The sequence below is a fragment of the Manacus vitellinus genome, unplaced genomic scaffold, assembly GCF_001715985.3.
Source record: "Manacus vitellinus isolate BGI_N305 unplaced genomic scaffold, ASM171598v3 scaffold_9_pilon, whole genome shotgun sequence".
Lineage (NCBI taxonomy): Eukaryota > Metazoa > Chordata > Aves > Passeriformes > Pipridae > Manacus > Manacus vitellinus.
In genome coordinates, this window is record NW_021940917.1 from 1,265,126 (window position 1) to 1,292,062 (window position 26,937).

Below are 26,937 nucleotides of genomic sequence, written 5' to 3' on the forward strand. Positions count from 1 at the left end.
ACAGGTATCTTTTTCTCAAGTTAATTTTCTAATTTAGTCTGATGAGCAAGAATATGGAGACTGGTTTTAGCAATGGGTGAAAGCTAAAACTAGTATCTTGGGGTTTAGAAGGAGAGATAGGGAACATAGATCTCACATACAACACTAAGTTACCTTAAAGTTATCCTGAAATAGCAGCCTTAGAAACTACTTCACAACATGAAATGCAAGGTGCAAGCAGAAAGGGAAGCATTCAGTGCTGCCCTGGAAACCCACCGAAACTAGGAGTAAACTTCTTAGAGAAGTATTTTAAAGCAGACCTTTGCCCTTTAAGCTACTTGAGTGGCTTAAAAAGATTTTCACAAAAACTTCCAGCATGAATTCATTAACACTGGAAGTTGAAATGTCTTGATAAAACATGTTATAGAAAACTGATGATTTCCTTTTTTGTGACTTTGAAACCTCAGTGCTTCAGCCTGAAGACATCACTTAAGCCAAACAACTTTCAAACAAAGGAACAAAGGCAAAGGCACAGAAGTGAACTGAAGCGCTTGTGGCAGAATCAGCATTGCACAGAAAACATTTGTCAAAAAGGGAAAGGACATTGGCAATGCATTAGCCAGACCTGAGCATGGGATGTAGAAAGAACTAAGTATGTCATCATTTACTTGTTCACATCCTCAACAGTTTGCACAGAATTTATGGACCTGGAGCTTGCAGTTCCAAAATAAGACTGTCTCTTTGGACAAATATTGATCGAATTTAAAAATACCAGCAAGAAGGAAAGCTGAAGAAAGAATGTAAACATGTATATGCTCTCTGTAAACACTGCTATAGGAGTGTTATTTAAAGGACACATGTCTGTAGTACTGTCACGGTTAATATGCTGAGACTCAGTGGAAAGGCAGTGAAGAAAACATAAATGAGTTGCAGATTTGTATAGAAAAATAAAACCTGCTCAATTGAATCTGTACAGGTATCCCTTTAAAGGTCAACACTATATTTAGGTTTCCTGATGGAAGAATTGGCTCAGGCACAAAGACAACCAAGAGCGTATATTAGTAAGTACAGTGACCTACCCACTGTTCTTTTATGGAAAGTTGAATGCAACTCTTAACCCACGATAATGAACTGTTGCATTTCATAATAAAAATCTTAGAGATAAATGGGTATCTTGGAATAAAGGGATGATGATTTTAAACAAATTTTTTACAGGATCTTTAACCAAGAAAAGCAAGCAAAACCTACCTTTTTTTAGAAGATCAAAGTTCAGAACTTTGCCCCCAGATTGTTCTATTTACAGTTTTAACTACATCATCTTTTTGGAAACATCCTTAGTTATTGTAAACCCCATTGCAGAAGTTCAACTCAAGCTATATTTTTTTGTCAATTATGTTCCTGGAAGGATTTAACTGGAGAGAACTGAGATATGGTCAGAGGAACATTTAGGCCTTGTATCTAAAAAAACAGCGCAGGAGCATGATTTCAACTCGCATTACAATTCTGCAGTCTCAAGGGTGAAAGATTTTTGCTCTCTGCAGCCACTGTCTGGTCTTCTTCTCTCTTGTGCTTCTAAGCCCAACTCTCCTAGTTTCACAATTTGTTACACAAGCTACAATTTGTCAAGCTATTCACACTCTTGGCATAGAGAAAATGCTTACAATAAATGTCTCACATAATTTCATATTATTGCATAGACAGATTTTGAATCAGATAAGGTGACCTATGCCAACAATTTGAAAACAAGACCTTTTGATTTCAGTGACTTCAAAATATACTTTATTAGAAGGTCTCCATTACTGCAAAGCTCCTCAACTCCATTCCTTTTCCCACCATTTATATATTTACCTTAGGAACGAATTGTTCAGAAACTCTTCAGGGTTTTGTAGAATGGCATTCTGTGTTTACTCCTATACATCTTTTCCTTATGTACTTGTGCTTATGTTGATCTGACATTAAAACCCAATTAGATGTGCAAAGGCCTGGGGCAATCGCAGCAAGTAGCAGTTCTGAATGTTGACATACAAAGAGGAATCAGGTGCAAGACAGACTTGAAACTCTTGTGCCACAGGCACAATGTTGAGTGTGTGATGGAAAGGGTAAACTGGGTCTGAGAGGAGGAGGGAACAGCTCATTCAGCACAAGCAGCAGAGGAGCCTGCTTGCTTACACTCCATGCTGAAGTCTCTGGAAGGAGCTTTATGCAAATACAGCATACACTTGGTGGCAGAGCTGGCATGATTCAAAAAGTAAAAGAAGTATAAGCTTGTCTTGACTTCTCAGATGGTCCAGCAACAGAAGATCCAAAGCAGGCAGAGCCAAGAACATCACTCTCAAAGGGTTTCACAGACCATAGCTGTCTTTTTTTTCTCACATTTCCAGATTTTAGCATTGTTTTGCCAATGAAGTACACATCTTGGAAAATCCCATGCAGAACGACATTCCTAAACCACTGGGAATAATGTACTGACATGTAATGTAAACGTGTCCTGTCACAGGTACTGTGCTGTACCCAAAATATGATAAGTTTCTGTGAGACCTAGCAGCTCTGGAAGTTGCTGACCACTGACTTCAACAGATTAATTCTTTTAGTGGAACTAGAAAGAAATGGACATTGAAGAAAGCAAGCAAACATCTACACACAGTGGGAGGAGAGATACTGCCTGGATGCAGAGGCTGTGGCCTCAAGCCTGTGAAGGTACCATGCTGGGTTGATAATCAACATCTATGTGTGACCTCTTTTCCAGGCTGGAAGAGTCTACTACAGTTACTTCACATATCACTCTTGACTTTTAGTTTATTTTGCTTTTAAAAATCTTAGACCAGAGATTTCAAAGGTTCCCTTTCACTGGGAAACTGCATGTACACAACTAGCAATCCTGTTTGGATGGGCTGCAAGGACTACAAAAGGCAATTCCATTTTTGTGACCTCAGTATGAACAGCATTTCTCCTTGAAATGCTGTCAGCTTCCATCTTACATAAGCTAAAGTAGGCTTGCAAGGTTTGCTGTATGAAAAGGAAAACAAAAGAGATGATTCTGACCACAGAAGTGTGAGAATCAAAGTCAGCAACATTTTATTTTCTAGGCACCAACTGCTGCAACTATTGAGTGAAAATTAGTAATTCCAAAGGAAAGAATTCCTGAGCCTGCATGACAGTACACCACTAGCATTATAATAACTGTAGCCTGTAAATTGCAGAATTTCTAAAGCTTATCTGACACAATATGAAAACAATGTTGATTAGCTGCTTTACTCCTCCCCTTTTGCCTACATTTATTACACTAGGGCTATATCTCCTACCATTCATCATGATCACTTGATATTAAATGATAACAGGGAATCTGAAAGTCACACCACATCCTGGCAGATTAACTCTTTCTGGGAAACATGGCCCACAGAAAAGAATGCTCCTGGTGTCCAAACTCTGGCATACACTAGGACATGAAAGCATTTGCATTAGGTAGATTGGCTCTAAATTTGAAGATTTCTTAGTATTGGTACCTTGAAATTTTTCTTAGAAAGCAGGCACTTTTTGTACAAATGCTATGCTTCATTAAAAATAAAATCTAGAAGAAAAGTATTTGCTTCCAGAGAGATAAACCAGAAACAACTTACTCAATCAAGAAAACAGCCAGTAGTTGTAACCAATATGAGGTCTTGAAAAATCAGAAACGCTCAAACAAAACGCATCATGGAATAACGACAGAATCACAGAATCACCTAGGTTGTAATAGACTTCTGAGATCACTAAGTCCAACCTTTGACCTAACACCACCTTGTCAACTACACCATGGTAGTAAGTGCCACATCCAGTCTCTTCTTAAATACCTCCAGGGACAATGACTTCACCACCTCCCTGGGCAGCCCATATATTTCTATAAAGAACTTCTTCCTAATGTGTAACTAAACTTCCCCTGGTGTAGCTTTAGACTGTACTGTCTTGTTCTATTGTTGGTTGCTTGGGAGAAGAGACTGATACCCACCTGGCTACACTCTCAGGTAGTTGTAGAGAGTGATAAGGTCTCCTCTGAGCCTTCTCCTCTCCAGGCTAAACAACCCCAGCTCCCTCAGCCTCTCCTCATAGGACTTGTGCTCCAGACCCTTCACCAGCTTCACTGCGCTTCTCTGGACCTGCTCCAGCACCTCAATATCATTCCTGAACTGAGGGGCCCAGAACTGGACATGATACTTGAGGTGTGGCCTCACAAGAGCCGAGTACAGAGGAAGAATCACTTCCCTAGTCCTGCTGGCCACACTGTTCCTGATCCAGGCCAGGATGCCATTGGCTGCCTTGGCCACCTGGGCACACGTTGGCACATGTTCAGCCTTCTGTCCATAGCCTGTAGTGCTGCAGGGGGTTGTGGTCAAAGTGCAAGACTCAGCACTTGGTCTTGTTGAACCTCATTCCTGTCCTGTATATACTTGTCTGGCTTTCTACAATTGCCCACTATTCTAGTTGTAGAGACTCTGTTCTTAGGGGTGACAAGGAAACCTAGATGGTGTTGGTTGGCATGGCTGGAGAGCCATGACCTAAGTGGTCAGGCTGGCCCCTGCTCCCCACGGCTGGGGCAGTTCTGCCTTTCTTGTCGCAGCAGCTGGGGTACTGCTAGTGAGGACCTGAAAGGTGTCGGATGAATGGGGAGATAATTTAATTGGGATTTTGTGATGTAGCAGTAAAAAAAAAAAAAAAAAAAAAAAAAAAAAAAAAAGTCTAATGCATAGCAGTAGATGTCCGGGAGAAGCTGAAAATTGAAAATGGTATATCAGGAAGCTGAGGAGGATCATAAAGAGAACAGTGCCATTTCAGCAAAAGAAATGGCCTTTCATCTCCAGTGTCTGGGTGGGTAATAGGTACCATGAATGTGTGGTCTGGTCAGTTTGATTGGTCAGCAGCCACCACCTTTTGGGGTGAACATGGGACTGGTTGCTGTTTCTGCCTTTCCCTGAGGTTGTCTGTCTCCTTTGCCTCTTAAGTAGTTTCCTCTTCAAAAGCTGTAGGAACCCAAGTGTCTGAGACTGCTGCTTCCTTTCATAGGAGTGGGCCAGTAGCTAAGGAAGCATTGGACAGCCCTGACAGAAGGATTGGGCAGACAGAAAGACTGCAAAAGCCCTATATACCTCTTGCATGAACTTAGGACTACATCTCACCACTTCCAGAACAATAAATGACCCTTTCTGTTTCCAGATTTGGCTACTCTCCTGGGCTCTTTATTTGTTCGTTCTTGGTTTTGTTATGTTTTGGTTTTGATTCCTCTTCCCCCTCACCCCCCATTATATTTTTTATTTTAGATTTCAGCAGTCACCTCACAAAAGGCAGTCTCCAAAGATTACATTTGCTCAAACATTTATTGCATCAGCAGTGTAGGAACTGCTGAAATCCAAAATACATAGAGAAAACTCAACACTGCAACCTAATAGTAACAACCAAAATCAGCATAGCACAGACCCACAGGGGTCTATTGTCAGCTGATAAGTCAGTCCTGCCTTTTCCATGCATTTCCTTGCAATATTTAGAAATCTCCAACTACAATACTGAGAAAAAACTCCAACTTGAGGTCAAGTACAAGGCTGGTGGGGATGGATGCGATCCATGGACTCCACACAACATTCATCAACTGTAAAATGTGCCTGTTAAGTAGAAATTATCAACAGTACTTGGCAGTGTTTGCTTCCTAGAGGCTCCTTAGTTCTTTCATTTGTCTCTTTTCTCAGGAGAGACTCCAGTTTTTTCTCAGCAATCCCTTCTTTTGCACAGGGAACTGAAGAACTTTGAAGTGTGCTTCCTAAAACACTGATAATCTTCTTCAATTAAAATGAATAATGAATCTTTAATTTGCCACTTACCCTTAGGATCCAGTTGGGTAGCTAAGAGCTCATCTCAGCTTATACCCTAAATTGAGCTCTCGTAGGGATCTACTTTGAATTAATGCTGCAATAACATCACAGTTTTGGCTGGCTGCTGTAAGCATGCATATCAATTTGTACAACTATCAAAACTCCAGCCAAGTATTCTAAATAAAATCTCCGTTCTATGACCCAAAAAACTGCCAAAATAGCATTGGATCTACACTATTCTGCACCCTGACTCAAGGGTATTAAGACTGCAAAATTAAAAATTTTAAAACCTGGTTTCATTGCACAGATTATATTAAGAAATTCTTTGACAGTCGTAGAGGCAGCGACACAGGGAATAAAGTAAAAGTATGTCTTGAGTTTGCTTTCAAAAACGAATAATAGGTCCCAATTTTTCAAATTAACTGGCTAAAAAGTCTGAACTTTTTTCTTTTCCACAGAAGAATAGGAACATTTTGTCTTAAAAGTGGTTGTAAAAACTCATTACATTTTTCATCTCTCCTCGGCATTCTCAACTTTATCATGCACAGAGTATTTCCCTTTCAAAAATTATTATAAACAGACTAGCAAGTTTCATAAGCCCTATTTGTTTAATAAATTTGTAGCATTATAAAATATGCAGCCTAAGAAGATGGTATGAAACACAAAAACACTCATATGAGACTAGGAGTGCTAGAATTAGTTAATGAATAACCCTTCCCTGTGTTCAAGTTATTCAGTGGTTACTGTCATGAAGAGACTGACCACTGAGTAAATGTTATGTGTGTGAATTGTCTGTTTCCTCTTTCTCCTTCAAAGTAAATCAGTGTTTCATTTGCCTTTCTAAAAAGCTCTAATAAATTACTAGAAATACCAGTACAACTGAAAGAAGTCTTTATCTTAAGGAACCCAGAGAATGGACCTAGAATTCTTTTAAATCCTAGAGGATTTTCATAAATGCTAAAAGGTCTCTGCTTAATAATGCTTCTCCCGGGTTTCAGCCAATTTAGTAAAAAATGTATATTTAATACTAATTAGAGATCACTTAACTGGCAGCACTAACCAAGGCAATAACTTGAGCTTATGGAACATGGACTCTAAAGGCATCATATAATTATAAAAAATTTATTGAGATGAGCTGTTTCCTAGCTTCTTCTAGCACAGCTTATGCAAAGAGATCTTTATATTAAAATTGAGATTGTTCTGAAACAAGAAAGTGGTTTCATTTTTTATGACTAAGCAAACATTACTTAGACTGGAAATTGTTGTCTATTAAACCTAGAAATATGCATGGAATAATTAGAATATTAATGGTTTTAAACCAGGGCTTGAAGGGTTTGCCCTGTCTTAATCTGCAAAAGACTGGGAGAATTTAACATATCTTTTAGTGCTTGTTTCACTGTTACAGGCTTACAATTCACTTTTTGTAAAGATTTTAAGCAATCTATAGTAACGTTTTAAAAAGTAATAATAAAATATTCAACAATGATTCTATCTTCCTGTAGTTGGGCAAATAAGTTTTATTGAAATTGTGTTAGCGCATAGTGTCAGAAAGTGAAACAATTTGGTTACCATAAGCAATACTAGATCAAAAGAAAAAATATTCACAAAATCAAAAAGGAACACAAGACAGGACTCCATGCCTTAATATCTTGCTTTAACTATTCCCATTTACATGTGACTTTCATCTGTGCAAGATAACTGCACTGTAAAATCTGTGTTCTGATAATCAGTTTCAGCATTTTTCTGAGTAGTATTGAATTTTTCCACTACACACATCTATGTTCCTCTCCCATGCATTTCACTTCAACTTTTTCTCATATTTTTTCACTCTTGTATAAAAGAATTGTTGCTGTTCTGTGAAATAAAATATGAAATTGAATGGACTGAAGAAAGACATCATTACTTATGGAGCTGGGAACAGCATCACAAAATGCAAAACAAGCGGAATTACACTATTCTCAGGAATAAAGTGGAAAGCAGTGAAAAGCATGAAGTGAGTGATGAAATTTACCAGACAGAAGGCAAACAGTGTGAAAAAGTGAATTGTAGCCTTGGGAAGTCAAACTTAGGATGTTGCATGGGTACTGGGAGAAGAAAAAAAATGTGTAAAACCAAACTTCTGTTGGCTTCCTTGTGCTTGAGGAATGATCGACTAATGTTGTTTAGAATGACAAAGAAATACACTATGGACACCAGATTAAGTTCTCAGAAAGTACAAGTATGCACATTGTCAGTGCTGACTGCCCTGAAACACCATACACTAAGATTAAGGACAGGGAGCATTGACACTAAACCAGTAAAGGGCTTACTCACATGAGGAAGAAAGCAACATATAATCACTAATTCAAACCACAGAAATTTCGGCAGACGGTATGCCATTTCCATATACTACAGTGATTCCTAAAGCATCATTGCCTTGACCTCTTGATTTTCATCTGCAGTTTGCCTCCTTGCAGGTTGTGAGACAGTCCTGGAAGACAACACACTTCCTTCATATGTCCCAAGCCCTCCATGCTCTGGCACCTGCTCCAGCCTTCTTTTTTTGAGGGTTTCTTGCAGAAAACCTGTTACCATTTCTTCTGCTATTGAAATTTCTGCTCCAAAACATACAACAGAGAATCAGCCAAAAGGCTATTCTTACAACTGGCAGCTAAAGCATGTCTCAGTATGCTTTATACCGTTAGATTTACATTGATCTTTCAGTGTGATTTCTAATCTGACAATATTCACAGCACAGTGTTATTTCTGAGAATACTGTCATGATATAGGGTAATATACAGAATATATGATGTGTAATTTTACATATTTTGACTGCTACAAATGGTTGATTTCTAATTGATTTTTTTTATTTTCAAGAGAATGAACATATTTTGTCAAGCTTGGTCATGCAAGAAAACATTCTTTTCTTAGCAGAAAAGGAGTTATTTTATATAATTACTTTAATGGATTAGAAATGTGCTCACTTTAAAGAACTATATTATGATGCTTTAAAATGCAGGCTATAGATAAGGTTGTTTTTAATACTATTTTATGCATATTTTTAATTAATTTGTAAAACAAGCAGAAGTTCCAAGTTTTGTCACATGAACTGAGTACAGAAGGGAAATATTAATTCATTCTGATTGTCACTTTTAAATAGGTAAAGATGGTAAGATACAGTGCCCTGATGGCATGAGCGCGGAAATGCACACACCACATCTTAAATGCTCACTAGGTGGCAACATTGCTCCTCTGAAGTACAGCTGTCAGGGTGTCGACAACAGCCCTGCAAGTTTTTACTGTCAGGTTGGTAGGAGAGATATTAAATTATGGCCTAGAAAAAGAGGTGAAAGAACATTACACAGGACTACAGTCACAAAAACATCATGTTTCACTGCGTGGTGGGTGGTGGCTTTGTAAAGGGACCATAAGACATAGCTACTAATGTCACCTTAGGTATGGACTTTAGTTACAAAGCTCATTGCATTTTGAGTGTGATTTGGAGTGTCCCTTTAAAGAGCATCTAACTGATTAATAAGCGTTCAGTAAGATATCTGTTAACACTTGATCTGGCACAGGGAACAAACCCTGGAGATAAAGAGAAGGGAGTTAAAGAATAATAGTAGGAAATGCTCATCATGGGAGAAGTGCTTTTGCAACTTTCAAAAACAAAGCACAGCAGACTTTTTAAGACATCAATCTGATGCTGACATATATATACTGCATATGCAACATACAGTGTTGTGGAAATTCATGAGCAGTATAGGCATGGAGGAACAAACTAAATTCTTTTAAAGTTAATGGGAAGATTTCTGCTGAAATCTTTGAACTGACTTTCAAACCAATCCTCAGCAGAGGAGTTGAGAATGTTTACAGGTGAAGATCTCCCTTCAAGTTGAGACAGTGAAATAACTAAATCCTAAGCTCCTGCTTGTATGATATTGCAGCAATGGAAATTAAATAACTTTACACAATATAAAGTTGTTCACTGTGGTCCTGAGATGAATGTATTCACCCAGCTAAATTAAGATAAATTACATATGCACAGTGTCATTTGCAGTTTTCAAGACAGCTTGTCTTCTACATAACTATCCTGAGCCAGTCTTTAATAAATTTTTAAGGTTTTCCTTTATTGTCATTTTCCAGTCAAATGTCAGTGACAAAAGAGCTGTGTGTTATGGTGTAGGGCAGGTGGTGCCTCCTCCAATTCATATTAGGTGTCTGTCCTAGTGAGTTACTGCTCACCCTAAGACGTACAGAGCCGAGCAGGGTCAGAGGGGCTGAGAAAAGGGAAGATCAAACCCAAGCCTACAAACCTTAATTTAATTTTGGTAGAAATGTAAGCTCTCTTGGGTACCTTCAAATAGCCCTGATGTCGAAGAAACATCATGTAAATCTATGTAAACCCATTTTTCTGTGATTATAGAGGCTGGGCTATGTGACCTCCTTTATGTTCTAGTGGTTCCTTACTGACTACCTAAATATACACAGCAATAAGGCATTCTTCAATTTGACTTGGAGTAAAGCCTTACCCAATTTATTTTCTCCACAACAGTGTTTGCTAATAGTTTTATCTTGTCTCTAAGAAATCATAGGCTTGTAATCTCAACTGCAGTTAGGGCAGGGAAGCCCTTCCAATACCTTTTACAGATCAAGATTGGAGCCACATCTTTAGTGAGGAAAATGCAATGTTCAGCTCACTGATAGATAATATTATGCACATATATTTAAACAAGATGGTCTTTATTTCATCAAGTCTAAAAATAAGTCTTTTATACCTGCTAATTTAAAATCACGCTTGGGAGCAAGCATTGCTATCAGGAACTGGAGCTCCCTTCTCACTTTAGAATTTCCTGGTACCAGCTGACCTCTGTGAATTGTGTGAGGAGAAAGCCATTCTGCAACTGATCAAATTCTTGCTTTTGATACAACAAGAAGATTTCATCTCCCGGACTGAAGTCCCTACAATATGAGAAATTTCTGCCTTCCCAGATGTGCAGATGCCACAGTGGTCAGGGAGAAACAGGACTGTGCTGTGAGGTTCCTGGCAGCACGCACCCTTAGGACATGGGTGTCTCCCTTGCTGGCAGTGTCACTGCCTGATGGAACACACCTGGATCATGCCACCCATGGACAGCAGGACAAGCAGAGAAAGAACCTGCTCAACTCATCTGGTCACTGCATCTGACCTACTTTGTGTTCTGTACACCCAACTCCAAAGTCTCCAAAAAAATGCCTTGAGTTAAGGACAAAAATACTTCTCTTTTAAGAAAAAGGAGCTGACCTGGAAATGCAGGTGATGCCAAGCTGAGGCTCTGATCCTGTATGTTTATTTATGAGCTTTGGACTGATTTCTTTATGCTTTGAGTTTCTTTTTCTAATAGGAAATGGAAAACTACCTGATTTTATACAACATTTCTCCATCATAAGCTCTGACATGAGAAATTTGTGTCTCTGTCTGAAAATAATTTTTTGTTACACTTAACATTCTTTTCATAGGAGACATTTCCTATCCTGCTTCTTACACTGATCAGACAATGTGCAGTTGTACCCAGGACTATTTAAATCATTTGAAGGGATATAAGAGTACTAAATATGTGTGACAGAGCTCTATATAACTTCAACTTGTCAGCACGTCTTACTCCTACAGAAATCCCACTTGCTAGCACAGTATATAGAGATACTAGTAAGCATGTAGTGCAAGATATGCTATATTTTTCTTGCTGTTCCATTCTAATACTATGTGTTGAAACAGTTGCTGTGCAAAAAATTTTGAATTTCAAAACTGTTAAGTTGAACAATTTCCATTTCCACTACAAAGTCTTCTGTAGATGAATGTACATTTGGGAAAAAGAACACTTTCACATTCAAATTAAAGCATAGAACTGTTAAAGATCAAAGTAGCTCTAACCATTTAGATTACTTTTTGGTGGAACTAGAAAATTAACATGTGAAGAAAAGAATGCAAGTGATGTGCAAATTACATTATAGAGTATCTTAGAAAATATTATTTTTATAACTGAATCAAACTGACAGGGAAAGGAAGACTTGTTACTTGGATTTTTCAGAGAACTTACTGTTGGATAGCAAGCAAAATATAAATACTAAAGTAATATATGCAATTACAGCAAGTTTTTAGTCAGCAGGGACCATTGTTAGGACTTGTTTTACAAGCATTTAACATTTTCATAATAATCTGAAAGAGAAGGTTCATAGCATGCTAATTAAATGAAGAGATAATTCTAAATGGAAAGAAGTCACAAAGCATCAGTGAAGACTGAGACATAATGTAATAGGATTGAAAAGGTTAGAAAAATAAGAAAGAGAAAATGAGATTCAAACTTGGAAATGTGCAGTCTATTATATCTTAATAAAAACTGGAGAGAAGTGAGTTTGAAACAAGCTAAGCATTAACACCAAAGGAGTAATTGAACAGGATATTGCTTGACATGAGATGCAGAAGCTGCAAAGACTACTTTTGCTCTGGGCTGCCTGTGAAGAAGTCTGTCCCTTGGAGAGCTTGCAGCAACTTTTAGAAGCTCAAGGATGAAAGGAATCCCACACATTCATTTATGAGGGAAAAATTAGGATGGTTGCACTCAAGATCAGGCAAGTGACAAGTGAGGTTGTGCTTAAATATATATATATATATATATGTATTTGAAGAACTTAAAGACCAGAAGAAAACTAAGACTGGAAATTAATCAGAAAATAATCAGTGCAGAAAAAAAACCAACAAGATCTGGGGTATTCAGTGTTTTAGTGTATCACAAGGCATGATGGTACAAAGAAACTTCTATCAGGCACAAGAATCAATGTAGTATAGCTTTTATGCCTCCTATATATTCTCTATGATTTCTTCTAACAGTTAAGGTGTAACTTCTATTTAGAATGAGTTGAGTTTATTCCAAATCTTACTGGAGTAAGATACAACTCTGCAGTGAAATTTAAGAACACTATAATATCAAATCAATGCATCCCAGTGCTTAAAGTTTTCCTGCTTTGACTGCAAGACTCAGTTTTACAGATGGTCCAACAATCCGCTGTAGCATTGAGGCACTTTTTGTTTGTTTTTAAGCACTGAAAATATCACTTGCCTGTGCACTAATCCCAGTATTTTATGGTATACCTCTTCTGTTTTTTCAGTTGTGTCAGTTGATTTGTTATACTACAGTACCTCTCACTGTCACACTTATCCGTCTGCTGTAGGTGCCACAAATGACAGGCAGCAGTACATGGGTAAAATCCTAGCAATTTAGGAGCCCCAGTTTCAATTTCAAAAGGAAAAGAGATAAATCCCAGAGCATCTGAATTTTGCTGTCAGCTCAGAGACAGGCTCTTTCCTATCTCCTGCTTTATGTGCTTGAGAAGGTGAGCACTGGTTAGGTAACACACAAGATGAAAGACTGGAAAATGTGGAGTTGTTTTAGGGCTCGAAGAGCAAAAAAACTGGTGAAAATTTAAGAGTGGTAAGTTATTTCTAAGAGAACTAGCAAGAGATAAAATTTAAATGATTCTCTAAAGCTTCATAAGTGAAAAGAACTCATTGCCTTCAGTGGGATCCCTTAGCCACTAAGGATATATTCTCCATTTGGGCTCATTTCTGCAACTGAGTACAAACCATAATCCATGGACTATCAGAACTGTCACATTTCTAGACCTCCTCTGAGTCTCTGGAAACATTTCCCTTTGGTATGGGGGATGAAGAGAAACAGCTCTTAAGGATGGTTTAAATTGCCTCTCAGCTGGTTTGCAGTACTGTGATCCTCTGTTGCAGGACTGAGGTGTGCACAAGCCACATGTAAGTAATATTCATACAACCACAAAAGCTGAGAGGGAAGTTGGTGCAGACATTCCTCGATAATTCTATGCTATCGGTGTAGGACTTCACTGGACAGTCCTAGGCCAAATGTGATAATAAAACATGTCCTAATAAACAGAGTGGCAGAAAAACATAACTTTCTTGTGCACAATTTGCAACTAAAGCACACAATGTGTTATATATCCTTCTGCACATGAGCATGCATGGGCAGAAAACATACTACAGATTCTAACTGCAACTTCATTTTTTTATCAGACAGTAACTACTGTATACATCATTATTGCAATCTATATTGAGTGGAGGCCACATCTCCAGGGTTCTCAGTAGGTCTGAGTACACACATAAATTTACAGACGTAGGTGTACATCCATGAGGCAGCAAGGTCAGGCCAAAACTACAGAGGGATTTTATGATGTGAAAATAATTAGGTTGTTAAGAGTGCTCTTGAATATGATTTTTTTCTTCTTCTTCTTCTTTCTTTTTAATTAAATTCCATTAACAAATTGTTACCCTTTGATTATATTCTCAACCACAACTGATGCAGCATATTTCACTTGTTGTGGTACCTAATTAGGATGCCAATCTTCTTTCATGTTATTTCTTTATAATAGAAGCAATTTCTCCAATGGCTTTGGAGAAGTACAGCTAGAAGCATTAGATGAACAGAAATCCTCCTTAGAGAAGAATCACGGTTAGCTGTTTTCTTTCAAACAGTCTCATCTCACAGAGAGGTCTCTTTGCCACTTTTCAAAGATGAAATCAAGAGACAGGTTCTCCAAGGCGTTCAGGCAGAGCAGGAATATCCAAGCAACTACATTCAGAGTCTGTGCACTTCACAAATTCAGTGAACGTGGTCTGCATTGACATCCATGCACTAGAAGTAGTAAGCTGGTATTTTTCACAGTAAATATCCCAGAATTAGCTGCCATGGGGATTCTGGGTGTTGACAAGAATACAGATGGTTGGCTGAAGAGATCACTTAACCCTGCTAGTAATGAGCTCATTTGAAACAAGCTCCCCACTCCTAATTATCACTTGGTTATGATTGATTCGTCACCTGCTTTGATGCTTCTATTTCATAAACAGAACATGAAGTACTGGGTTTAAGAAACTGCAGATTTTGGTAAAGACAGAGCTGTCTTAATATTATGTCAATTAGTGCCAGACTGATTTTCTTTGCTTTACTCTCTGTATGTGTTTGCACATACATGCACATGTGAACATGTAATTATTGTGTACCCGTGTATGGAATGGTTATATAACATTTCAATAAAGACAGCACTGGAGCTTAGCTTATATGTACATATTGCACTACAGGAACAGGAATTTTTCTTACCTATTTCACTCATGGATATCCCTGGTGCTAATTGCCCGTTGTTGAAAGAGCTGTAGGTAAACAAGTTTGGTACAGAGGTGAGGTCATAGAGAGGTTCCTGCTTTATCTGTTTGATTCCAGTCATGTCTAATCCAGACTGGTCTGGGGAGGGCTGGGCAGAATCCACATTATAATAACCCTCAGACTTCGGCAGATCGATGACATGCCCATTTGAGTAGGTGCTGCCAGTTTCGTTATTCAGGTTGTTCAAGCCGTTGCTGATGCCGTTGCTGTAAACCCTGGCGAGGGCTTCTGCCTCACCACTTTGCTGCTGCCGCTGTTCCTGTAGTCGCTGCTGGTGCTTCTGCACTTCAGCGTACAAGCTATCCCTCTGCTTTTTGGACATTCTTCCAAATTTCACAGCTGAAAAGCAAAGCACGATTTCACAGCTGAAAAGCAAAGCACAAGTTTTTCTTGATTGCCCTCAACCCCCTCACTTTTATATTTACTTTCAGGGTTAATTTTGCCGTGGAAACATCTTTTTCTGTGGAAATGAGAAAGGATGCAAAGCTTTACACCATATGCGTCTCATAAAGGAAACAGTATTAAGTGCTTGAACTTACAAACTGACGACTCTTATTTGACAGGAGGCCCTCAGTCAAGCAACTTACATCCCACTGAGAATGTTAAAAAGGCTATGCATCCTTTTATATCTTTGTGTTCACCGAACAACAACCTAGAGCTGTATGAATTTACAGTATGTAGATTCATATCCTATGTGATTTACTAACTTTTCACAAACCTTTAAACAGTACACTACTAAGATTAGTACTCTGTATGAAAACGAGCCTTAAAGACTTATTATCACATCCTTGGAATGGGGTGTTATCTTCACACTTTAAAAAGAATAATCTTACAGGTTAGAGTTAGAACTTAGAGGAAAATAACAAAATAACAGAATGTTATCTTTTCCACAGAGGAAATCTTAGGGATTTACACAATCAATTTACATAATGTCAGTGCACAAATCATGTACTCCTTCTGATGAGAAAGGGAGGAAAACATCAGAGGACAAACCACTTTCCCCAGAAACAGGGTTCATTACACTGAGATTGAAATTTTCAAAAATGACAGGCTGACTGCTACGGAACAGAAGGAGTAAAGACACAACCTGCATATACAGTAGATCATAGCTGACTATCTTTCCACTCACTCTCCACCACACCATGTCTCTATAAATTCTGATATTCTACTGGGCTAGATCTTGGGATCTTAGAGCAGAGGTAGTTGTTCATTGTGCTCTAAAACAAATAAGGGACACATTCAGCAGAATTAGTCAGAACACAGGTAAAAGGACATTGCTCCAAACCCACACATTTCTACTTATTATGAGGTGTATTTTCACACTATGTATTTCCAGTCCATCTCAAAATGGGATCAATTCAGAATCCCCACATTTACTAGCACAGGATGGCTAATAGCACAGGACTCTCTTTTAGCTCTCAAGAGGAGTTTGAGCCGACACATGGATAAATGTGAAATTCTTCAATCAGGAAAAAGAAAAGCATAATATGAAAATAAAGTGACAGAACAAGAAGATGGCAGCCTTTTCCCTTTCTTTTCACTTTTTTGTTACACCAAGAGGGTGTAAAATTGCTTCTTATTGCCATCTTCAGTTTACCTGCAGTCCTTCACTGAGGCTGCAAGCTTCCTCACATGAACTCAGCCTGCTCCTGCAATCGGTCCGTGGTGCATTGCATATCCTTATGGACATGTACAGTGACTGTATTTTGAATAATGCAATTCTGTATTTTCTTCAAATTTAGGGCCTCGGTAATAAAAACAAATACCCACTGTTTATCCTGATTATATATTCATTAATTGGATTCTCCAGCTGCTGTCAATTAGCATCCTGCCTTTGCACGATAAAAATGAATCTATTACATGTCTGAGAGGTTAAAATCACATTCAGTTTTTCTGTTAAAAAATTCATACACCCTATTTTAAATTTGCAAGAACTATTAATACTGTTAGTTTTAAACATTCTTACATAAACTACGAGAGAATAAAGCGAAGCTTTTGGACGAATCCCTCGCTTTGTCTGTATGCAGTGATCCCCAGATTACTCTTGGGAAGACAGTGCTGTCTGTCACACTAAAATGCCCTTGTGATACCTTAAATCACTGGAAGATAATACTTCTAGGAGGAAGTCATGTGCTGGTAAATTACTGAAATGTTACTACTTTAATTACTGTGAAGAATTAGGAGTTAAGGTGTCAAGTAAATTGGATGCTAGGACCAAAAAGAATTAATGGATTAAAGGCCAGACTGCATGGCTCCTCCCAGATTTGTGAGACTGGAGAGCAAGTCATTTCAGTGAGACTTGAAATACATTGTGGTAAAAGAAGACCTACTATGGTCCAAATTTAAAACAAGTTTATAATCTGTGTACCATCTAAAGAAATAGCTCTTTAGATAATTTCTCCATCAATGACTGGTAATTTCAAAATACATATTTTGTGTAAACTTTTTAAGATAGAAAACTGCTTCCAGGCAAATGAAAGTATTATAACTTGCCTTCAAAAAAAGAGAACATTTTCTTCTTATATTTTCTGACTATTTAAAACATGCCTGTAAACTGGAAACCCCCTGCATGAGAAGTGGCGGCTGGGGGAAGTAAATTGTGGGCAGTCTTGCCAAAGCCTCCCACTACCTGCAGCTTTGTTGTGATGCACATTCTCAGATGCAATCTTGGCTCATCACACCACAGTTTGGAAGGTGGACCAGAGCTCTTCGAGGACCATAGGATCCTGAGATGGGATACACTGTTGAGCTGTCCTCTGGCAAAGGGTCCATTTTCAGCGTCTAATTAGGAAATGTTTCCTTTATAGACCCAGACAGGGATAGGAGGCAGTGTGCAGGTAAAAGAAAGGTTGTTTTTTTTTCCACTCCAAAATATTTGGTTAAGTGCTCTGAATAAAACAAACAGAAAGCTCTAATGATATCAAGGTGTAAATTTCTGTTTAACTGCCTAGTTACTGGCACAGATCCTTAGAAATCTCAAGGAAAGGTATGCTTTCACACAACAATATTTAATGTCAAAATAAATGTTAATGTTTAATATAATGCTTAATATAAACCCACCTCTCCAGAGTTGACCTCTCTGTGCTTTGTGCTTTTGACCAAAATCACATATTTTGCTTCTGATTCCTTCTGTTTCAAACTAATACTGCTCTCCATTTTGTGATTTCCCCACCCTTTCCATGAAATTAGCCTCTTTTGTTAACAAAATGGAAAAGATCATCTCACAGTGCATGCACTACAAAGCAAGAAGCTTCTCCTCTCTCTTTTTGCAGAAATCTACAGGGAATTTAAATAAGTCAGAAGTGAAGAAGAGTTTCAAAGGGCTTAGGTATGAAGCACAAATTTTACTCCTTACCATCTCGAGACATTCCCAGGGCAAGGCATTTCTGCAGTCGGCAGTGTTGGCAACGATTTCTGTTGGTTCTGTCAATTAAACAGTTTCTCTGTCTTGGGCAGGAGTAGGATGCATTGTTCTGCTGACTCCTCCTAAAGAATCCCTTGGGTGCAAGGAGAGATCATGAGCATATATGTGAGTGTGCGCACACATACACCCACAGACACACACATACACACACACACACACAGAACCATGCAAATGGCTACAATAAATTTATTTAGTGCAATGCTACTCATGCTGTGGCTTTGCAGGTATGGTGGCCTTGCACAGTGAAATTAAATAACATTTACTTGTAAGGAGAATTTTGCTCATTCTGTAAAGAACGTAATTCTACTTCGTTAAAACTCAAACAATAATGTTACAGAATGCATTTTTATTGTGCAATATTGATCATGTATTATCTAACACTTGCTCCTAATAGAGGAAAAGCTTGTCAGCATTTGTAAAGAGATGAATTAAATGTACTTGTTTTGACTATTTTCTTCCTTTAATGAAGAAACTGGTAATAACTGTCACTGGGTACAAACAGCATTAGAAGCTGAAGTCTGCTCTTCAGTTTAACCTGGTAAGTGTTGATCTAATCTGGAGGGGCTATACCCTTCAAGAATGAAAAGTAATTCAAATTCAAGCTTCACAAAAGCACTAGGATATAATGACTGTATCAAGTAAAGACAACACACAAAGGAGAAAGTAACACCTTTAGATACTATCATGAGAAAGTAACGACATTTTCCATTTCAATAGAATACAGCATTATCCATTTTATCTTTGAAAAAAATGTGTATTCTATCTCCTAGAAGGTTTTTTCTGGCTAGTTGTGAGTTATTTGGCTAGAGACCTGAGGGCTAGAGGGAAAGCATATATACCGAAGTCCTTACGAGCTCCTAGCTGCTAGGAGGTGTGCCACAAGCTGTGCTGAAAGGCACTGTTATGGTAGAATGGACATGAAATAGCAGTGGTGACAAGAGGAATGAAACCAGGGAGTGAGGATAAACAAAAATAAATAAATCTATTTAAAAATAAAGAAATAATAAAAAAATAAAGGTCAGGAGGAGCTGTTACGTCCGGAGAGAAAAAAACAAAGAGAAGTTCCTTGATAAGCTTGACACCTTTAGATGCAAACAGTTGCAGGATGTGTGGTGGGAAAGCTGAAGGACAGCTTAGCCACTGCAGGAGACTATGAGGAGTAAAAGAGCAGTAATATCATTACCGGAGTTACACCAGACATCGGAAGTGATACCAAAGTGGTTGTATCTTTCTGGGCTGGTTTGCAAACACCACTGAATGGAGCCAGAAAGCAACTGCTGACTTCGTTTACCAGAAAAAAACAGACTCTGTATCTCTGTACAGACTGACGGATGGTAATACCGAGCAATGGACTGAGAGCAGAGAGGTCAGGGCTTAATTCACTTGCTAACGGTTATATCAGAATTCTCATTCAAGTCCTGGCGAACCAAATGAGTGTGTTGTAGGGTGTCAGTAACAACAACAACAATTGTGTTCCACCAAGGACACTGGCAGCACTAGTTCTTGAAGTCAAGCATACGGAGGTTCACTTGAACTGGCCCGAGCTTGTTTTATCAGTGATTATAGTACATGTAAAATGTAATTAAATTTTATTATTTGCACTTTTGAGAACATGGATGTCCTCTAGAGGAACTCAGAAAAATTCTGGTGGCAACTTCTCTGGTCTTGGCTGACCAAAACTTTCCTGAAATTGTGGAGGTGCATTTAATTTAAGGCTAAATGGATGCTAATAGCAGATATTTTTACTCTCTTTGTTGAACTTTACAGACAATTTTGGTTTTGACTTGGGAAGGGTATTCTGCTTCAACCATTTAGACTTTAGCAGCATCTATGTCAATATGGATTTGAGAGAACAAATTAAATAAATGATGTTATAAAACCCCTCACAACCATTTAGCATTGACTGTGCCTTATTCTGCAGTGCTTTTTGTTCCCATTTATGTTGATCTCATCTCATAAGAATCTGTTTGTTTCTTCTTTGCCCCTCTCAGGATAAAAGGACCACATTATGTATCAAGGGTTACATAATAAAACTAATTTACAGCAGATAATTCATTTTTCTGAGGAGAATTTTGTGCTCTTTTTCTCCAGTATAAGATCTAAATGTTCTCTTATAAAGTAGAGATAATCCTTTCATTTCATTTTCATGGAATCTTTATATAGCATTGGCTATATTTACTTAGAATAATTTCATTTTGCATGAAAAAAGAGGCAGCTCATTACTGAGGAGCTAAAGAGTTAAAGACAGATTTCCCAATGTTCCCAACACTGACAACAAGTCTTTCTGCATCATGAACAAATCACTTCATCCACCACCCACAGTCAGTCTGGGAAAGGAAATGGCCATGTGAACTGCTTTCTAAATCATGACAAAAGAAGGGTAGCAAGTACTTTGCTCTGGGGGATAGGCAGAAGAGAGGGTAAAAGGCTTCTCAGCAAAGAAGAAGCCACAGAAACAGATGGGACAGAAACTTATCTTCAGGTTTTACCATTTCAGTAGGATATTGGCACAGATGCAATTTTCCTCACCGGGTCCAGCAGGTTATTCAGCATATGCAGGCATGTACACAGAACAACAGTAATATTTACGATGATCCTTAAGCACTTATAATATGGATCTGCAGCACCATAGCTAATGTAGGGACACGGAGTTTAAGGATTTCCTGTTCCTTGAAATTTGTAGCACCGCCACTGGCAGTGTAGTTCTTGGATGCCGTGTCCTGAAATGCTGCATCTATGGGGTGCCTGGCTCAATGTGTGTGCATGCTTCTGGAGTGATTCTAGCCTATTTCTTCCACATAAGACCTCCATTCTTAATTATTTCAGATTTCTAACATGTTCAGACAAAAGGAGCCAGAAATGACCAGTTACTAGTACGTGGGCTGAATGGTTTTTTAAATGCTGAGCATTTAAATGAAGAGCAGAGCTGCACTTCCTGAAACAGTGCTTACCTTAACAGGGAGCTCTGACAGTCTGAGATGGCTCCCAGTGGAACCAATCTGAAAACTGACATCTTTTTTTCACACAGGCTCACAAAACAAGATTAGACTAATTGATCTGATACTGCAAAACTGGCACAAAACCAATAGGGTTAAAACTGTCATAAGTGGAAGAGAAGCTCTTTATCTCAGTAAGCATTCTACTCACAGAGCTGACTTGTATCATCTCCTCTTGAGGCACACACAAGGGCCAACATTAACCCTAATTACTTCTACAGAAGACTATACCCCTAACTGTTCTGTGGGCACTGAGTGCTGAGAGATATTCCTTTTCTGCTTGAAACAATTTTCTTCTGTAGCTTTTGTGCCAGCTTTGTAGTATCAGATCAATTAGTTTAATCCTGTTTCATGTTATCATAATAAGAAGATGCTTATTTCTAGTCTAGTGTCACAATAAGACAGTGACACACTGCAAATTGTTCTCCTTACAAGTGTTAATGTTCCTGAAAGAAATCTGAACTTTACTAGTTTATTGCTTCTCAATGTGTTGGCATTAAAATATGTCTTTTGCAAATGGGTGCACCCAAATTTTCAGATTTTTCAGATGTTCTAAAATTTTGTTAAGCATTAAGTAAGTACAGACTTGAGATTTCACTCTACAAGTAGGTTCTCATTTTCAAGTGGCCCAGTTTGTGTGCTTCCACATAGAAGCAATCAGAGATGCTGCCTCTCTATCTTTGCAATTTCATATTTACAATCAAAACTGAAATACTAACATGTAGTATGGAATTCTGGTTTTCCATGAATAATAATTTAATCCCTCAGATAACAAAATCACAGAGTATTTTTAAAGTCAAAAATTGAAGCCTTTTTTCTCTTGGCTTGTGGTCTGATTTGTGGTGTTTGATCTAGTGCCTGAGATAATATGTTAATATGACTAAGCAGCATGGAACAGTTTTATGCATCCCCACCCTTTTTTTTCTAAATCTCCAACTCCCAGCAATTGCCCTGCACTGAAGCCTATGCAGGAGAAGACAAAGGATCCTGCTCATACTGTAAGGCATTTTAACCTTTGGGGATTGCAATTTGGTCTGTAAAGAATGCAAAGGGGATAAACCAGGACCAAATAAACACCTGTAAGCTCTTAAGATGTTGACGGGAAATAATGTGCCAACTTTAATGCTACATAGGTTGTATAGGAAACAAGATAAGACATCCATCTCTCAAGCTGATTTCAGTTAGAACAGGTGTGACTTGCAGTTGCCAGCCTTGGTATCAGCACTTACACCGCATCAGATGCAGTTAATTCAAGTTTCAAACAAGGAGGCAGCTCTTAAGTCTATCTGACAAAAAAGAAAGCATCTAACGAAACTAGGCATGAAATGCATCTCTATCAGCAGTAGGCTTTACAGTCTTTGGCACCACTTGCTTGAAAGTATGTAAGAGTGTATTACTGTACAGAGACGCCTGAGGCTAATGCAGATGCTGATGAGTATGCTGTTTTAAAATCTCATACCTTGCAGCCTTCACATGTGATGACTCCATAGTGTATTCCAGAGGATTTATCACCACAGATTTTGCATGGTATCACTTCAATTTGTGCTGAAAAAGAAAACAAGACAAATATTTTGAGTACATAACTCCATTTCTTTTTCTCTCAAATGAAAATCTTGAAAATTAGAGCTAGAGAGCAGATTACTAGGTCAACCCCTAACAATATAAAACTGCTTTGTATTTTATGTGTATTTCTGAATGTTTTGGTGTGGCAAATTTTAAATGCTTCATGTTACGTAGTTTCTGCCATATCCCACAAAACTTCAAAAGTTTAAGATGTCTCACAATTAGTAAGTTTTTCCTCATTTTCGCTTTTTTAAAAAAATTCTTTTACTAGTTAATTTCATAATAATTTTTGCTAATGACAGTCATTAGACATCCTGAATAATAATCTAGATTGTCTTTTCTTACACATTTCCATTTTGATCAGGTAGAATTACATGGTATATTTTGATGCATTTTTCAAAAAAGTAAGAGGTAATGAAATTTTCACATCCTTCAGATTATGGCTTCAAGACATAAAGATACTAATACCACTGTCAGAGATGGTAGAAAGGTAAACTGCACAAGGTGAATGCTAGCAGGCCCTCTATTTTGGAAAGTCAAGCAACTATTCCCTTGGAACAGCATATCCCAAAAGAACCCAGGGAGAAAGACTTTCATGGATGGCTAAAGAGACTTTAGTTCACCACCATGAGCTCAGTTTCCTGAGATGCTGTTTCTTATCAAGTACAAGGCAAAGCTTAGGCAAGCAAACCACTTTTCAAACTGTTTCTAATCCCATATAGAGGGAACTCCTTACAGTGAAGCATCTGTAGTTCTTTGGAAATGTTGCCAGGTTGATTCTGCTCAAAAATTCCTATGCCTTATCCCCACTGAGATAATAAAAATATTTAAACATGTGCCTCCAGGCACTGATGTTTTGAAAGGCTAGTTGGGTAACTGCTCTCAGATCTCTGCTTGAGAGTCACGGGGAGGGAGAAAGGCTTAGCTCTGGGACCACGCGCTGCTTTATGTTGACAAGTTTAAAAGACATGTCAATATCAGAGGCAGAACTGCAGTGAGAATGTGAGGAGATCTTGAGGAAAAGACAAGACAAGACAAAACACAACAAAAAAATGAAGGTACTTTTAATGTGACTTGCATATACCACTTGTAACTCTGATGGGAACAGAGAGAGAAGAATCAATCCTGTGACACTCTTGCATTTAGCTCTGTAAGCAATCAATAATTTCATACATGACTTGCAATTATAATCTCTACCTTCATGGTAAGTATTTGTGGACCATGTCTCAAAATACTAAGGCTCTGGCTTTCAAATAATATGTAAAAAATGCTTTAGTCTGATGTAAGTCATCAGTTGATTCAAACACTTATTCATAAATAACCATTCTATAAATTAGTAACTAAAGGATATCTGGGAAATTGCTACTATTGCTTACAGCAAAGACAGCATCTTTAGAACACAGAAAGCACTTGAGTAAGTTTGGAAAAGTATACTTTGCTACTGTCTTGTAACCATTTCTTTTTGTTCACAAAGCAGCAGAACAATCTCAGAATGTTGAGTCATTGATTTTAAAGGCCAGATAAAAAATGAAGCAGTTGTATTCTCAGAAGCCTCTTGAGATACTGTAATTAACACTGAGTGTACCATTTCTTTTGCAGATTTAATAATTGTCAGAGGCTACTACACCTTTTGAACATTCCATCTTTGTTTATGCAATTTTATGTTCTTTTTCTTCTTTCTTTCATGTATTACACCAACAAACAGTTTAGCGACCAATATTTCCAACTCTCTTTATAGCTATTATAAAGTAAGCAGCTTTCTTCTGAATTTCTTACATATATAAAATGCATTGACTAAGTACCACTTCTGAATATTAAGGCAAAATAGGAATGAACGAACAATAGTGGAGTCGCCACAATGATAACTTTCAGCAGCACAGGAATAGAACTTATTTTCTCTGAATGTATTAAACACGAGGAAGGAATAAGTGCAAAACTACTTAGCTCCACTTCGAAGGTCTTTCCACTTGCCTTCTTCCCTATCAACTCTAATAAAATGAGTAATAATGGCTCCTGCCTCTTTTCAAATCAAACTCCACTTGAGTCTATTAGTTCAATCTTTCAACAAGCACATTAAGATGTCAGATAAGAACCTGCAAAACCACCATTGCCCTGATGTCTAACAAAACATTTATGTTTGGATACATGCTGCATTGTGATTGCTCCCCATCACCAGCTGTAGCTTCTTTTCTCAGCAGCACAGGGTCATCTCCCTACAGTATTCATCTCTTATTTTACACTTAAGTTGAAAGTTCTTTAAGGCTGTGAACTACCTCCAGTTTTACATGACACTATACAAATTATAATGCCACAATGGAGATTGATTAATTCTATATGACCAGTAATAATAATCCACAAATGACAGGAGTACCACCTGGAACCTAATTCATTCTCTCAGGATAACAAGAAGTAGGGTGGAATTCTATCAAGGAAGCAAACACAAGGTCTTCTCACACATTTGAAATGAACACTCGGATAAGAACAAATATGTAATTAATAACATCTTCAAACCAAGTACACTGAGATGCTTTTTCTCTCTTTTTTTTTTTTTTTTTTTTAACCAGCAAAAAGCTTACTCATGGTTAAAAAATTTATTATCCTAAAAGGAGGAAAATAATCAGGTTACAAAAGTTGTTATATTGGTGAAATTAGGAATGAATCTGTAACTGATACTGTCACTGTTAATTTTCTGAATTCCTCTTGAAAGAAAGGTAAGAGTCAACAAGGCAGCTAATGTGTCTGATGTGTATTTGTGGGGATTGTCACTCACATGTATATATTGTCTAACAGGAAAAAACAAACCTCAAATTTTATATAATTTCTGTTTTATAGCTGAGGAACTTCAGTTGGGAGAGATATGATTATAATCTCCCAGACCCGTAGCTTTTGTTTAAGGGGGAAAAAAGACTTGAGCTTTCAATATTTAGTTCTTGATCAAAAGAGGATACTAAAGCATGATGGACGTGAACTTTGAAGAGGAAGTCCTCTGTATAATTTGTTGATCCAGGGGAGATTGCACTTGGAAACTGAGGCTAATCAGAGAACTGACAGAGAAAAAAGACATTTGCTTCCCTCCTATCATCATTAAGTTGGAGTTCTCCAAAAAATGCTAGATTGGCCCAGTTCACTTTCAGGTTTCTACACCTTAGTGATTTCAAAGTAAGTATATTCGGCATTTTTATTTACTTGCCAACTCTACCTTTTTTATCCTGACCTTGGTAAGACATGCTTTTTTCCTCGCACATTACTGTCAATAGAAGTTTCCACTTTGAGTTAGACTGCCAATTAGATCTTGCCATCCCCTTTGCTGCTGGATTAGATGTTCTGTGGTTTCGCAGCAAGACTTCAGGTGCTTTGTATTTAGTAACCTGAAAATATACAGCTGAGGATACTAGTTATGTTTACAGACTCTGTCAAATGTCATGCAGTGAGACCTATACTGTTAGTAATAGCTCGGCAAGTTAATTAATACCACATAATTAATTAGTGTGTCTGTAGACACATTTGCTGTCTACATACCCCAAATGAGCCATTAGAGTAAGCAAATATGGTGCAATTCGCCCAGGAAAGTAATGTTTTCATAAAATCTTAGCACTTTTGGACAGTGATACATTAAACTCTGACAGTGAGTCTGGACCTAAACTTCGTTAGAGCAACAAAGACTCTCTGCATGTACAGCAAAGTTGATGATTCCCAAATATGCCAGTCCTACACCTCATTAGTAAAGATGTACAAATTTCCAAGGAGAAGTTCTTGTATATCTTTATGTCTCATGGGTCAAGCATATTAGATGTGATCTGTATGTGATATGTAAAAACTTGTCATAAATTTCAAGGTAAGTGAAGTTTGATATTGAGAAATCTGACAGACCATGGCTCAAAACAGAAGTGGGACAGATTACTGCTAAAAAAGAATGTTTCTTGCATAAATACATGCAA

The 26,937-nt window shown here is 37.9% G+C and overlaps 1 protein-coding gene across 1 annotated transcript in view; it reads right to left on the reverse strand.

The window, feature by feature from the left end:
- Nucleotides 1-26,937, reverse strand: part of RORB (RAR related orphan receptor B) — a 47,125-nt gene that overhangs the window by 12,091 nt on the left and 8,097 nt on the right. The window contains exons 2-4 of the mRNA XM_018085838.1: nucleotides 22,896-23,035; nucleotides 18,372-18,513; nucleotides 14,954-15,355 (exon numbers count right to left, since the gene is read on the reverse strand). Of these exons, the coding sequence (XP_017941327.1) occupies nucleotides 14,954-15,355; nucleotides 18,372-18,513; nucleotides 22,896-23,035 (684 nt within the window). The remainder of the gene's footprint in view (nucleotides 1-14,953; nucleotides 15,356-18,371; nucleotides 18,514-22,895; nucleotides 23,036-26,937) is intronic.